At 41.8% G+C, this 16,719-nt stretch overlaps 1 protein-coding gene across 1 annotated transcript in view; it reads right to left on the bottom strand.

The window, feature by feature from the left end:
• The window catches only part of CERKL (CERK like autophagy regulator), a 117,555-nt gene extending 102,356 nt beyond the window's left edge, over positions 1-15,199 (bottom strand). Inside the window, exon 1 of the mRNA XM_045806247.2 lies at positions 14,862-15,199. Coding sequence (XP_045662203.1) covers positions 14,862-15,099 — 238 coding nt within the window. The 5' untranslated portion in view covers positions 15,100-15,199. The remainder of the gene's footprint in view (positions 1-14,861) is intronic.
• Between the last annotated feature and the right edge of the window lie 1,520 nt (positions 15,200-16,719).

A 16,719-nucleotide genomic window follows, 5' to 3' on the forward strand; every position in this document is an offset into this window, starting at 1 on the left:
GCGGATCAGGAAAACAAATGAAAGAAATCCAATTATTTAAGACAGTAATCCCTTAACTCTAGGATTTTGTTTTAATTATAAAGAGTGTGTCTTATTAAAAAACAAAACAAAGCCTTGTCCTTTAAGGGAGAAACCCCTTGTTTCTCTAGCGAACATGCATGCAAGATTTCCTAAAGAATGCAATCAACAAATTAATTTTGCTATTCTTCAATTTCCCATGATATAATTGACTTCTTGAAAAGAGCATCAAGTAAACAATTATGGGCCCACCTGTTCATGATGTCATACCAGGCACCACACAATGTTAACGGAACTATGTTTAATTCGGTTTCTCCTTCTTCACCCCACCATGATCACAGACAAAATTCCCTGCACTAAAAACTAACAAAAAGCGTAGGCAGTAACAAGTATCTAAAAGAAAATTGCTAAGTGGTCTCTCTACTTCAAATACGACTCCAGATAGACTCAGTACCTGAAAATTCTTCCTGAACATCGCCTACCCCTATGGTTCCTCCAGTGTCTTGCATAGGGAAGGGGGGACAGAGGCCTGGAAGCTACGACTGAAAGTAAATGGCCTGCTCTACGAGAGGCAAGAAAAGTCACTGGAGACTTCCTTTACTTGGTCCTACACCCATCATACCCAGAGGGAAACTCAACCACAATTTGAGAGAGTTATACTACCCATTGGGTCCAGGCCACTAGCCCACTTAAATGGTTGAGTGTTGGGCCCAGAAGGTGGAGGGAAATCCCTCTTTCCTGAGGGACAACAAGGCCCCTGCCTCTCCTTTTCAAGGCGCTCAACACAGCCTCACTAGGTCTTACCACTGAAACTAAAGCTTTCAGTAATCCTGTCGCCCCTCACTGAACCACGTTTTGGCGTGGAAGGCACACGGACGTCACAGAGGCCAAGGCTGAGCCGCAGCAGCCCCAGCACCTCAGGTAACTGGCAAGGCCTCCGCTCACTCTCAGCCAAGGGATGGCAGGCAGGGGACAGAAGGCTGTCCTGATGACATAAGTCACCCAAGGGACAGAGAGAGCCTAGGAGCAAGGGTGACTGAATGAGCACAGAGATGTAAATGAGGACATGCTTAGAGTCTGAAGGAGACCGACAGCTGATGCTTGGAAAAGAGAGGAGTAGGTAATAAAAGCTGGGGTAGCTATTCTCTGAACAACACAGACATACACTGTGATTAGGACTGTATCTCTTATATACTTACTTTGTTGGATTTAGATTTCGTTTAAAATGTGTAGGTAAGAATTTTATTGACAATGGCCTCTAATAAATGGGGTTGGAAAAAAAAATCTTTTTATACATCTTCCTCTGGAAAACATGGACCAATACTGCTATTCAGAGCCCGTTCATTTTGAGGTTCTAAATACCATAAATATACAGTTATATTGCTTTCTCTGAATCAATAGCTACGTCTTAAAAAATAAACGGAAGAAACAAAGAGGAATGCAGAAAAGAAAATGCCAGACAATAGTAATGTGTGGTCATTGCTTTTTGTTCAGGGTCATACCAAAGTGAGTAAAAGAAGGGATCCTACCTAGAATACAATCAATGGCTTATGTTTTCTAGAAGTTTTTCCAGTATCCTAAAGCAAAAATATTATGACTCCATAGAAACCTCACTGCCTCTTCCTTTGCCTGTCCTTCCAAACCCATCGAAGACACTAAGAAAGATTAGCAATCAACACAGGCTATGAACTAACCGATAATACACCACAACTACTACGCACTTTCATAAAAGAGAGAGTAATTTCAGGACCATCAGAAAGCAATTTTGGACCCCAAATTTTAGATCCTAAAGGATCCATAAGAGGGCTCTTTTCTAATTTAAAGTATCAATGACAAAAAAGTTAAAAGAGAGATTTTTAAAATAATGAGCACAGGCAGCCTCAGTTTCTTTCTGAATTATGGCATAGATGTTATTAATTAATGTCAACAGCATAAAAAACCCAGACAGTGAGCCTACTCTAATGAAATACTGTAGATTCACATTAAAAAGTGACTGACAGGTCAAATTCTAAAAAAGAAACAGTAGATACCACCACAAAACTAGCAGATGTTTCTTGAGGTCATTTGTACAAAAACATAAGCATATGTTAAAGAAATCTGACACTATCATGGAATCAGTTGGTGTCTAAAATAATAGCAGCTCCTTATGGCAATATGGTAATATCCGTATCAAGTGCACAACACATTATGTTGCAACAGTATGTACAGACAAAAGAGCATCGGCGGCAGCAGTAATGACCAGTGCTCTCACTACGGTGAAAACATGAAATTAGAAGGTTATATCCAGGGCATAGTATTGTTTAACAGTAAACTGAAGATGAGAGACCGCATGTTGAATTTTCAGAGTTTGCATTTAACTGATTTTATGGAGACTCTTACAAAGGCAGAATATTAACCAAATAAGAACATTAAAGTTTTTATAGGAGACTCCGACATGGGTTTTCTGATTTCTTCACGCTACCTAAGAATAATGGTGAAGATAGCGGTTGTTTTCAAAGCTAATGGTAATACTTGATTAGTTTAGGATATGAACAGGAATTCTTCCATTCAAATCCATGGTTCAGCCTGGTGTCCTATACTCAGTATGTGAGTAACTGGTAACTGCTAGGCCATTACTAAAATGGAAAGCTGCAAATAATTTAGTAAGTGTGTTATCAGCTTCAACCTCGGAAGTCTGAGATCTTCTAGGATAGTTCTTTGGAACTAGTCATATCAGCCCAAAGTGTATGGTGTACACAATGGATGCTAATGGTTACTGACTAAAGGTCTTTGAAAAGTCAAAGCCGAAAGGCATTCCACAACTTTCTCCATTCATTGTTGGGATTCACATTATACTGTAGGAGAGTTACATTTGAAAAAGCCCTTAGAATTTCAATGCATTTTGCATTGAATTGCATCCAATGTATTTTGCATCCAGTGCTTCTGCATGGAAAAATGAGTCTGGCACGCACCTAACAAAGTGTTCAAGTATCAAGACGGTTTGGGTAAAATTAGGTTCACCCTTAAGATATTTCCAAGGCTCGAAGCCAGTGACAGTGTAGGTTTGACCCCAGTGTAAAACATTCAAACAACCTGGAAAATGATTGATTTGTCTTTAATTCAGAAGCTAGAATACCAAGACATTTTCCCCCAAATATGAAAAATGCTAATTCTAAGAAATGGAAATAGGATTTTTACAGAAAAATTTCTATTTTTAAAGTAAGAACTTATTACAAATCAAATCCTATGATAAAAATGTATATTTTTTCGTTTACCCTAAGTATTTAAATTATCTAAAATAAGTGGGTTATGAATGGGACTTTAAAAATGCATTACATTCAAGATTTTAAATATAATAAGTTTCTATCTATATAACGACAACAAAACATACACTATCTTCCCTTTACACTTTTGATACATGAAAACATGCCTAAAATGAGGAAACAATACATGTCAACAATTGCTCAATTTTATTGGTCTAATTCTTTCTGCACAGATGGACATAGAAAGTACTTTGAATTATGTGTAACGTTCAGTACACTTAAAAAATTTAGGATATTATTTGTATTAAACAAAAAAACTGATTTTAGGAAATGAATTTTTTCTGAGTTTAAAATGATACATAAAATTTTTCTATATGTAAAAATTGATGTGTTTAAAATAATTTCATTGATTTTTAAAATTTCAGTAATACCTAAATATGGCTGTACAAAAATCATAACTTTATTTCCAATATTTAATGTTTTCCAAAAATAGCTTTAATTTCTTTTCTTAAAGTAGCCTCAACTTAGTAAGAAACAGCACACAGGAGACAGCCCAAGGCTCATGAAAAACACAGATCTGAATTTTATAGGGTTCAGCTTACAGTCCTTCAGGAGCCATTTCTCCAGCTTATACATTTGTCAAGCTTTCAATTTCCCTTCTGTTTGGACGTTTTGCTAGTCACTGGCATATCTGATGCATGGTACGATGCATTTCAAGTAAGATACTTTCTCATTTTGCTATTCTCAGAATTTTAGCAGTGTCCACTATCCATTCCATCATACACATTAAAAATCTTGGCATCATTGTTTCTTCCCCTACCCTCAAGGCCACATCCTCCAAATTCTGTCTCTGCCAATATCCCTTCATCTGGCTTCCCCTCTCCATCTCCCCTGCCACAGACACACGGTCTCCTGGATCTCCTACTAAGCATACAGGCCACTGCAATGGGCTCTTCATTGTGGAGCCCATTATTAATCCATCCTGGTGCGATGACTGCCTTCTCAAAACCCAAACTCACTTGCTTTAAAAAAAAAAAAAAAAAAACACTTGATATCCTCTGACATTCAGACTTTGCTACCCCTTACTCAACTCTTAGGGTGAGACACCAACTTCCTAGCATGACATTCAAGGCCCTATACAAACTACTGACTTATCACAAAACACCATCCTCTCCCTCATTTACATACACGCTCTTTACACCCTACGCTGATTTTCCAAATAGGTCAAAGCATTCTCTCCTGAGATTTTTTTCCCAAAAAATTATTGTTTTCGTAGAATGGTTTTCTTACTCCCTTGTGTTGCCAATTCCTAGTCATACTTTCAAGTTTACCCTCACATCCCTCTGTAGCTTTCCCTGACCTCCTCCTCTGCCCATCCCAACAAAATGATTTTCTCTGTTGTAACTAAAAGTTATCACTTCCATGTATGTTTATAATGCCCTGTTGTATCTCAACTGCACATAAAATAGGTCACTAATAATTTTGCCAATAAGTCTCCCTACAGACTGTGAATACTTGGAAGCAGAAATCGTGTCAAATTGATTACAGCATCTCTCAGAAAAGCCAGAACGTAATATGTGCTCCCTAATGTTGGGAGAAATAAGATAAAAGCATGAATGATTTAATGAGAAAAACAGAATCTAAAACAATAGAGAAATACAATTTCTCATCTATCAGATAGGGTTTTTTTAAAACTTTGACAATATGCTCTTTTGAAGAAACTTCACAGAAACAGGTGCCCTCATACAATGATAAAAAGGCAAAACAGTATGAGGTAATTTGGAAATATTAAGCAAAACTAGATAAGCAGTCAGGGAGTACATGGGACATCTTTGCACCTTCTGCTTAATTTTCCTGTGAACCTAAAACTGCTTTCAAAAATAAAAGCTATGAAAAATTACATAAGTATTTATTCTTTGAGTCAGCAGGAATCTATTCCAAAAATATACTGAAAAAAATACAAAAGGACACATAAGGTTTTTCATTACACCACTATTTTCAGTAACAAAAAGGACTAGAAACTACTCAAATCCTTCAATGGAGAGCTGGTTCAATAACCTACAGTACAGAGATGACTGTGCAGATAGAAAAGCAAACGTGGACTCTCACTATAGAGCGATATGCCAGGTATATTGTTAATTTAAAAAGAAATCGAAGTGGAAAAAATACGGCAGGCTCCCATGCATTTAAGAAAGTAGGTAGTGGTTGGGTAAGGAGAATATATATACATATAAGCAAACCTGTACACACACACACACACACACACACATGCACACATATATACACATGCTCGCTTATACTTTCAAATGAATTAGCCAAATATTTGAAAAGACAAATAAGCTTACCTATAATAGGAAGGAAGAAAAAGTATAGAAAGGACACAGATAAAAAGTTACACTTCCCAGAATATAGTTTGTTTAGTAGGTCTGACTCTGGAACCCTATAAATATTTTTACATAATTACAAAACAAAATTGATTTTAAAAAACACCCAAAATTAAAAATAAAATTAAACAGATAATTCTGCGCATTGAGTTGAGGATAGACTATCACAGATAGGAATAATTTTGAGTGCCTTTAAAACACAGTAATTTGACCACACATAGCATATACCCTGAGTGGTAGATACTCTAAAAGCAACAACAAAAAGTTACAGAATGATCTTAAATTGCTTTCAGAAGTTATACTGTTAATGGTGGCATTGGTGTTATTATTCTGTGATTTACAGGTGTTATAACATAAAATGAGCAAGGATATTGTCGCAGTTAAAAATCAGAATTTTAAGGATAGCAGAAAGGAGATAAAGCAAAAACCTTTTAGTCCTGAACTTAAACTGAAAGTGTAATTCCACGACGCATTTTCTTGTTTAGAAGAAAAATACATACTTCCTAGCTCTGTTTTCTGAAAAAAACGGAAAATAGGCCCATATAAGGGAAATATTGGCAACGAGCACAACTGGTGCTCAAATTGTGGTCTCTAAATACCACTACCCAATAAAACTAAGCTTCCGTGATGATCAGGCTGGTGCCATGTCTGAGGCATGACATGCCATCCCGGAGAGCAAGGAAACGACCAGAGACAGCTGAGGGAATGTCAAAGGGACTTAGAAGTCAACTTGGAGGGGTTCCCATTCAACCAAAACGCCAGGATTAGGACAATTTGAGAATTAGTAAGAACTGGCATTGCTGTAAACTGAAACCTATTTCAGATGTTTAAATACCTAAGTTCATAACCACCATAATAAAGCTCATTCGTCACTATGGCTGCTGTCATCTCCTTTTGAGGAAGAACTTTCCTTTCTGCAGCAAGGAGGGCACTTAGCTGATGACCTCCAGCTGTTGGTCCCTTCAGGCTCCACCTCGACTTTATTGCGGAGGTCACGCTATTCCCATGACTAAACACAGCTGAGGTTTGGCCATTTCTGCCCAAGGCGGGATTCCTAAAGGGCAGTCTTTTCCCCCAGATCTCAGCAAAGACTTGACCAGACATGCATCGTGGGCTGAGGCTCTCCCTGTCCCCGCCTGCTTTAGCCCCACCTTTACAGGTGTCAGATTGGCCTCAAAGTCACAAGGGTATCCCTCCTGATCGGTCTCCCCCTACTTTTATCTTTCACAGACACGTGCCCCCAGTAAACTTCCCATATTCCTATGGGAAACAACAGGCCAGACAAACTCAGTTTGTTCGGGAAAAAAAAAAATTTGCAAGAAAAAAAAAAAGAGGAATCTATGGATTAAAAAATATTAAAAACCCAGCAACCAACTGCAAAATGGACCTTATTTCCCCATGTTGATTTCTTTTGAGAGAGGAACAATCAGGAGACAATGAACACTGACTGGATATTTAAGGATATAGGGGATTATTTTAAATCGGAACAGTAGTTTTGTGATGATATTATGCCTATTTTTTAAATCCTCATCTCCCAGAGATACACGCTGTGATGTTTATAGATGCAATTTAGAAGGTCTAGGAATTGCTTCCAACTATTCTGTAGAAATAAGGGAGAGAGCCAAGGCACAGATGAAACAGGACTGAGTTTAAACAATTTCAAGTCCAATGTGTTACATAGAGCCTCGCCCTTCACTGGGTTGTAGAAGAAGGCTTCTATTATTCTTCCTACATTTGGCTATGTTTGAGGTTTTTGATAATAAAATACCGGGGGTTTGTTGATGTTTTTTACTATAAAAATTCCCATTTCTCTTTCATCATGTACTCAGAAATGGAAGTACCCGGGGAAGGAAGTGATCTCCACGGTAGAATGGTCTTAAAGGCCTGAAAGAAATCTGAGGATATTACTGTATTAAAAAGTTTTGTGTTTTTGTTGGGGCATGGCGCTCACTCACACACAAGGCAGACTCCTGACGGCACTGGGGGGTCCCTGTTTGCTTGATCCAGGAAGCAGCAGAACCTAACGGCCCGGGATGGGCTCACCCATCAGAATGCTGGGCTTTGCACTCCATTGCTAGTATGACCTTGGACAAGTTATTTAACATCTCTGGGCCCTAGGGATAAAAATCCTACCTAGACTACATAATCTTGCTGGGAAGATTAAACAAGAGAAGATACTTGGCACGGGACTCGGCAGAGTAAACATCAATAAACGTTCAGTGTTTTCAGTCAAACACTGGACACTGTTGTGTAGCAGTTCCCAGAACACTGTTTCTGATTAAAATCCTGGAATGTACATAGGAATTCCCTGATGCCAGCTGGTATATTATTTTAGACTTATCTTTAGGCTTACCATAAGTCCATAGCAGTATGCCAATTTGTTTTTCTTTTTTTTTTTTTTTTGGTATGCATACCTGCCTGCCTCCCCACTTCTTGAGTCAGCCATTTACCACGCCGAAATCCTCAACTTCTGGTTCATACGCCAAAAGTTAGCAGAAAATTGAATTCCCTTCGCACTCCATTTATCTCTCTTTCCTTTTACCTCTTTCATCACATACTGATTTTGGAAAACTTAAGAGCATGTGAGGAGCTATGGCCACTAAGAATCCCCTCTTTACACATACAACCAGATACCACTTGCCCAGCACGTATGACACGCCCATCTTTGGCACGGCTCTTCTAAACCTCGGGGAGGATATGGTCAGATGTAAGACTTCTAGAAGCCCATGTTTGTAGATCTGTCAATATTTGAAATTTAATCTAATGACCTAGTCAAGTAACAGGCTCAGCAGGATAGACAATAAAGTTCAGCATGAGTACTGCAGTACTGAGATCACAGTGAATTATGTCTACTACACTCCCTAGCCCTTTCGACAAGGATGGTCCATTTTCCCAAGTTAGAGAGAGCACAAAAATGCCCAGTCCAGGCCGATAGCACCCTCCTGTGTATCCAGCCTGCCCATCAATCCCATTATCTGCCACCATGGCTCTTTGATTCTTCAGCTTCATGCTTAAACTTCTGCAACTCACTTCAGGTCCTCCTGCTTCACACAGTCCCAGTTGGATCCACCTCTTGGGTTTACTGACCTTGATCCAGACATTGGACTCTAAGTCCCTTGGCTTCAGCACAAGTACTGTTCCCCACTTCTAGGAAGATATCTATGTGCCAATTCCAGCCCCAAAGATCCCCATGTGGGGGAGGGCGAAAGGAAGGGGGACACAAGAGTAGATCAAGGTTCTAAAAGTACTTGCCTTCAGAAGGTGCCTCATGGTTGAGGAGTAACATTAATACAGAGACTCTCAGGGAGTTGGGGTACACAGGCTAGGACAGTTATTTCTTATATACTATTTCTATAGTAAGAAACAGATTAAGTTTGCCAAATCTCAGTTCAAGTAAATCACAATGACCATGAGGTCATTTTTTATAGACCAGATTTCAACTTTACCATCAACCCATTACTTTGCAATAACAAAAGCTTTTTTTTTTTTTTAATCACAAAATATGTTAAAGGACTTTGCTATCTCCGGACTCAGTGGCTTTGTCTTTAAATTGGCAGCTCAGGTTGCGGGAGCATGTCAGTTCTACATGAAGATCTGAAAACCGTACCTTCCTAGAGAAGTAAATATTAAAACTGACCCCTTAGGAATAAAGGAAATCAATAATTTCAACTCTGGATGCATTAGAGCCCCATTATCCAATGTAATCACCACTAGCCATTTGTGGCTATTAATTTTAATTAGAATTAAAAATTCAGTTACTCAGCCACACTAGCCACATTTCAAGTGTACTAGCCATGTGTGGCTGGTGACAATGGTACTGGATAGTTCAGACACAGAATATCCCATCACTATAGAAAGTTCAATTCAACAGTCGTGCTTTAGAGATTGACTCTACATTTGTTTTTCTGTGTGGACCAACTTACTTTAATGAGAAGCCTTTATACAGTAGGACTATTTAATATTTACATAATAGGTTAACAGACCTTTCAAAGCATTTAAAAAATCTTCATCAACAGTCCATGCAGTTCCTTAGTGAACTTGATTTTTCATACCATCTTTTTAAAATTCCTCCAAATTTGACATCTTAGGAACAAACTGACCATTTTTTAAAAGAAGTATTTTCTTAATATGTAGACTCATAAATCAAAGTCTGTTTTACTGAGTAATTAATCCTTCAATAATTCACACAACAGGTCATTTTGGGGTTTAACCCCTGCTTCCATTATTTCTGACCACAAGGTCCACTGACAGATGTCTCACTTTGGATATACACAACAGAAGACTGGGATCCGTTTCACGTACATCTGTTCCCAAACAGCCTAGCCAGATTAATACTTAGACTGCACCCAGCTCGGCCCTGCTAAGTCCCAAACAACCATTAACTCTTGTTGTTTTTAAATTATTTTTTCTCATTTTCACATTTTTCCACATTACTTTTCGCATCGGTAAGTTTCCAGCAAATGTTTATATATGTAAAGCTAATCATTTTAATGCTCATAAAAGAAACACTTTCCAAACCTTATTTTGAAGCCCAGCTTTCTCACATTTTCTGATTACTGCTCTAATTCAACTTAGCTCAGAGTTGGGGTAGGAATAACCCTTTGGTAAAACAGATCATGAAATTTTGTAACCTGAAGTAGTTAGTCGATGAGAAATAGAGAACTTTAAACTCTAAGATTTGAAACTCTCATTTCTCCCACATTTAAAACATAATATTCAGATGCTAATCAGACATATTATAAAGCCCTTGCCCTCGAATTTGCTTAAAAGATACCGTAAATGAAATCAAGGATAAGCTAGTCCTTTTGTTCATCATAAAAAAATGCGCTGATGACTTGCCTTGACCAACATTTTTCCATCAGAAAATGGTGTCTTCCTTTCCAAAGACAGGGCCGGGGCTAAGATGACCGTCCACCTCTCGCCACTATGCCCTGAAGCTGGAGAAGGGTAAGAAGGGGCCTTTACTTCCCACGTGTTTCTTCTAATTAGAAATTCGTGAGGGTTGAGCAGCGCCTGCTGTAAGATTCAACTCCTCCCCAGGCACCAGGCGGTGGACCCCACTGATCATTCAAACCTGAGACTTATTTATGATGTCCTAACACCTGAAGTCTACGAAAATAGGGATGTTCTTTAAAAAGCAACTTCAGAGCTGATGATTTTCGATGATTATATACAGTTGACAAATAATGCAGGGGTTGGGGGTGCAGACCCACGTGCAGTCAAAAATCCACATGTAACTCTTGACTCACCCAAAACTTAATAGCCTACTGTTGACCAGCAACCTTCCCAATAACATGATGTCAATTGACACATACTTTGTGTGTTAAATGTATTATATACTGTATTCTTACAATAAAGTAAGCTATAGGAAAAAATTCTTTTAAGATTCTTAACATTTATACTACTGTACCGCATTTATCAAAAACAAAAACACAGAACACCTCGTGTGTAAGTAGAGCTGTGCTGTTCCAAGTCAAGTTGTTCAAGGGTCAACAGTCATGTAAAGGTCTCATCCTGCAGGCGAAGAAACTAAGTGGGGTGAAATCACTTGCCCCAAGTCAGGTACAGTCCCGTAAGTCACAGAGACAAGACGGCAGGCCCGTTGGTGCCCACTCCTGAAAATGTTCCTACACCAGGCAGGAGAGGACATACCACTGGAGCAGGGAGCCTATGAAAGATCCCATCATGGTTTTCAGACATCAGGGTGCTACCCATTAGTAAATGGTGACGTTTCCAGCGTGAAAAGGCAGAGAGATTTGTGGGCATTGGGTATTCCTGTCACAGAAATTCCTAAGTTGATCATTCTTAACTCTATTAAAAATCTGAGCTTAATGCAGCCTAATCCTACCCATTACTAACTCTCCCCACCAGTAGCTTTTCTAGTATGGTAAAACATGATCCACCCGGTCACACAGGAAGCAGGCAGATCCGGCTTTGGGGAATGCACAAAAATGCTTATAGCTTCTGCTTTAATTGAACATTTCAAGTAAAAGCTTACTACTTGCACTGGGGATGTACTGTATGGTGACTAATATAACAAAATAAAAATTATTTTAAAAATTAAAAAAAAAGCTTACTACTTGCTAAGCAAACATGCCTAGAAGTTTGTAATGGACTGAGATTTAGAACAATGCCAACAGGCAATCGGTGATGCTTTTGAAAACCTTGAACTCTGAATATATCAGACCCAGCAACAGCACAAGTGAAGGGCTGTTATAAAATACACAAATTTGTCTAACACATCTGCCCATGTTCCCTTTCCTGTGCACTCTTAGTTTCTGACCCCTTCCCCCCCTCCCCCAGTTCCAGACACTGTGTTGCGGCTGCCCACACTGTGGCACTACCCTTAATCTGCTTTGCCTAGACAGGGTCCCATAACCTAGACTTATCTGGCCTCAGAACTCACCTGATCCCTCTTCCCTTTATTCAGGATTTTGTTCCTTCCTAGGTCATAGCTAACTGGGTAATTAGTTTATATTCACATGAATAAACTCATGATTCCACAAGTAAAATGGCCAAATTTTTAAATTCCAATAATAGAATCATTAGGTAACAATCCAGATAATCAGCAACATTTTCTGAAAAGATGATGCCTTTTTGTGCACATACTTTACATTGTAATGGTGGCATCCTGGTCAGTCTATGCCTTGGTATGCTTACCACCCTGCATCGGAGCAGGACGGAACCTTCTAGCCAAGACACCCACAGTGGAGCAGTAGGTCAACACTAGCTTAAGAATTTTTTTTTGGAGAGTTCCTATACTTTTAACAAAAATGGAGGGGATACTCCTGCAGGTGATGAAAACTCACTGTTAAGTAGCAGTGTAATAAATGGTACAATGCAATAGGCAAAACTAAAGTTCATGAGACCAGTTAGCAAATTCATTCAACAATTGTTTATGCGTCACTCTTCAAGGTACTGACAGTAAAACAGATGTTCTGAACATCTTCCCCCGCCATCTAGATCTAGTCTGAGAGTTACACCCTCAGCTCCCCTGCTTCTCAGGCCTTCAGATTTGACCTGAATTCTACCACTGGCTTTCCTCGTTCTCCAGCTTGCAGATGGCATACAGTGGCACAGCTCAGCCTCCATGATCCCACAGGAGATCTCCTCAACACTATAGCCAAAGTTTTCCATTTCTCTGGAGAACCCGAAGACACACATTATAAATTTGTCAAAACCCACTGAATGCACAACATCGAGAGCGAACCCTAATGTACACTATGGGTTCTCTGGGCAATGATGGGTTCCTGTAGGTTCATGAACTGTAACAAATGTACCACACTGAGGAATATGGATAAGGGGGGAAGCTGTGAATGTGGGGGGGGCAGAGGACATATGGGAAATCTCTACCTCCTGCTCAATTTTGCAGGAGGTAGAGCTCTTAAAATATCTTAAAATATCTGCTCTTAAAACTGCTCTAAAAAAGATCTACTTTTAAAAACTACAAAGGCATTGTGAGGTTTTAAAAACTGAGTAGTCCTGCAACTGTTTTCTATGTATGATCTAATAATGCCCAGTGACCCCACCCCACCCCACCCTTTCCTGGAATAGCCAGTCACTGGACAAGGAGCAGTGGACATGGTCTCCCCCACCACATCTTTCCACGCCATGGCCTCCCAAGCATGGGAACCTTGATATATCTCTTCCTCTATTATCTGGACCAATTTCATTGGTGTTTCAGCACGCCCATCTCAACTAATTCCACATCGGAGATTCTTTCTCACATTTGAACTTATCTCTTAGTAAACTGAGTGGGAGAAGAAAAGGTACCAAGTAAAACACCCGTTTCTACTATAAATAGAAGTTCTTATGAAGCTGCTAGGATTCTGAACTTCCAATTTTAAGGGCCTAAAGAGGTTTGCACACTAGATGTTAAGAAAAAAGGAATACACCTGGATGAAAGAAAGGGGGTTTTAGAGCAAAATTAAAAAAAAAATACAAAAAAACCTTTCAACCTTTAGTTTTTAAACTCTACTTCCAGAACAGTAAGTAAGCCTACTTTTCCTCCATCCCCACTCAATTTAAAACATTTCCTTCCTCGTGTCATTATTTGCCTTTTTGTGTCCTGGCACTGCAACACCAGTCTGCATGCTCTCTCAGCGAGCAAGGTCTCACTTTAATTCTGCACTATTTCACCTTCACTGCAGGTCAAACTGGCTCTTGTAAGGCTAACTCCATATAATTTCTATAGCCTCCCAAATTCAAACGGACTTAAAAACTTAACAGATTTCTACGTCCGTATCCTTAGCTTTTAACTCACAGCTTCAATAGCCTACCTTGGTTTTCAAAAACACCTGAAAACATGTTAATTACAGTATAAGTGAGCGCGCATGGCGGATGCCGCTGAGACGAACTCACACTCAGCCAGGGCGGAGTCCCTGAGGAGTCAGCTGCATTTCGTTAGCTTTCTGCACGAGACACTTGAAAACAGGTTTCTATAATACTAGTACCGGGTGGCTGGTTTTGAACCCAGGAAGACATTATTTTTAGTTCTCTTAAGCTGGTATTCAGCGAGGAGAGACAGTGTCACGTCCCAAGATTTTCAAGAAATCATCTCTAGACTAAGACTTGAAAGAGTTCTATTGTACATATGGCGCTAACATTTCTAAATAACTCCAGAAATGGCAAATGCAAGTAAGCAGCACGGGGAGGATTTTACAGTTAACATTCCAGATCAACAGTTTCTAGACTAAGCCTTAGAACCCTTGATTCTAGACAATGGCAAGGAATGCGAGGGAAGGAGAAGTCCAGAGAGTCCAAAAGCGGGGGGTGGGGGGAGTTAAGTTTTCAGAAGTCAGCAAAATGAGAGGTGGATTCGGAACGCACGTGGTGAGTACTCTGTAAAAGGCTTATACTTTTCAGCGTCCCGGCAGAAGCCGACAAATCACAACCCAAACTTGGAGGGAAGGCGAGGACCTTCCCGCAGTTTGGAAAACACCGCCCCTCTGGGCCTCAGTTCTTTCCTTCTGCGTCGCGAAACAGAAGCTGAGTGTGACTCTGCTCCAGGGAACGCACCCGGAGGCGGGAAGGCAGGCAGCGCGAGGCCCCTGGGGGTAGATAAGGTTCTCGGCAATTGGGAAGGAGGGGGCGGTGGCGTCGAGACGCTGGGAGAGGAGGAGCTTGGGGAGAAGCGAGCGGCAGCGCCGGGGCGGAAGGTGGAGGAGGAGGAGAGGGTGGAGGCGCAGCTGGAGGCGAAGGGGCCGGGACCACTCACCCGCGGGGCGCTCGGGTTGGATGGGCCACCACCTCAGGGCCCGCTCGCTCAGCACCACGTCGCAGCTGCTCCTCCCGATCTCGAAGATGCCCCGAAGCAGAATCTGCCCGGCGGCCGCCTCCGGCTGTAGCTGGGACGCCCACAGCGCCGAGGGCACAGCGGCCGCCGCCGGGAGCGCTTCTTCCTCCGGGCCGCCCTCCAGGGCGGACACCCGGCCTCCGCGCCTCCCCCGTGGCATGGCGGAGACGCTAGCTGAGCCGGAGTCCAGGGTCTGGGGAGGCCTTTGAGGAGGAGGTGGAGGCCGCAGCAGCCACTGCTCGAGCTGCGTCCGGCGCTGCCACGGCAACCGCGCGCAGGGCAGAGACCAGGAGGGAGGCGGGGCGGGCAGGCGGGGCCGCCCTGACCCGGTCCTGCACGTTGACCCGCCGGCAGCGGGTCTCTGCCACTCACTGCAAAAAGACCCCCGTCAGGGAAGAGGAAAAAGGGGCTCCCTGCGCCAAACCCTAGTATTCAGTAGGATTTAGTGTACTGCGCTACCCGCAGTTCGATAAACCAGCGCTTCTCAAACTTTTACTTACTCGGAGGGCATCTCATTAAAATGCAGATTATTACTGAAGCGGTCTGGGATAGGCCCAAAATACTGTAGTTCTAAGAAGCTCGGGGCTGATGGCGACGCCCACGCCCTGGTCTGCAGGACACACTTCAGGTTGCCAGGGCCTCTGTTTTTCCACCTCCTTCCGCGTGGGCTCCCTCGGAAGGGGAGGCCCGGCTCAGTAACCGTGCTGGCACGCCCTCAATTGTTAGCGGACTTTCTGCACCTGGGACGAGGGCGCCTTTCGCAAAAGCCCGGAGCGGAAGCCAAAGTCAAGTCTCCGGTTGGCATTGCCAAATTCTCACCTGACAAACACAGTATTAAAAGAAGGTGCCGTATCATGACGAGCACTAATGTACAGAATTCTCGAATCACTGTATTGTACACTTGAAACGAAAATGACCATGTACCTTAACTACCCTGAAATGAAAAAAAAATTAATAAAAAGGTGCCTTCGTGCTGTCATTATTGAGGGTCCTACTTTCCCCCAAGATCTCCCGGGCGCAGTCTTGTCTTTGCCTGGATCTGGCATTCCCTGGAGGGAGATTACAAGCAGCAGGCCTCGTTCTCTTGAAGGCAACGGCAGCGATGTAGTGTCACCTGGAAATGGAGAGGGCCCGGAGGAGTTCATCCCTCACTTTCTTGGGATAGTGGAGAGCCATGAAGTTGGCTGATGGTTAATTTGGAAAACACCGAGGGTCTGGAGGCCAGTGGTTCTCAATCATGGCTGCACATTAGAGTTCCCCGGGGAGTTTTAAAAAAAAATCCAGATGCCCAGGCTGCACTTGAAGACAATGAAATTGGAATCTCTGGGGATGGGACCAAGCCTTTTTAGAGTTTTTAAGCCTCCCCAGATGATTCCAGCGTTCAGCTAGGCCTGGGAATCGCTGCTCCAAGCGTATGGATTAACAGGGAGCTGACAAATTGGGAGAAACTGAGTTCTCTGGAAGAGGAGCATAGTGGGAGGTAAATCAGCAGCCTTTTTAGAAGGTCAGAATAGTTGTATTGAGAAGTTAGGGGTGAGGAATGAAAGAGCAAATTAAATCCGTAGAGTAGTGAGTTCTCGTTCCAGGGCGCTCGTGCCCACCCGGTGACTTCGGATAGGCGGGCACTTCCCATTCTGCACTTCTGGTCACTCTGCAGAGCCAGGCAGAAGAGCTCATGGTGGCAGGACTGTCTCAAGGTTTTTGGCTCAAACTTGGATTTCACACAACAACCCCGGGAGGGAGACTGGAGGCCTAGCCAAATCCCTTTCAAACATAAAGC

The sequence above is a fragment of the Ursus americanus genome, chromosome 1, assembly GCF_024610735.1.
Source record: "Ursus americanus isolate L20-20 chromosome 1, mUrsAme1.1.p, whole genome shotgun sequence".
NCBI lineage: Eukaryota > Metazoa > Chordata > Mammalia > Carnivora > Ursidae > Ursus > Ursus americanus.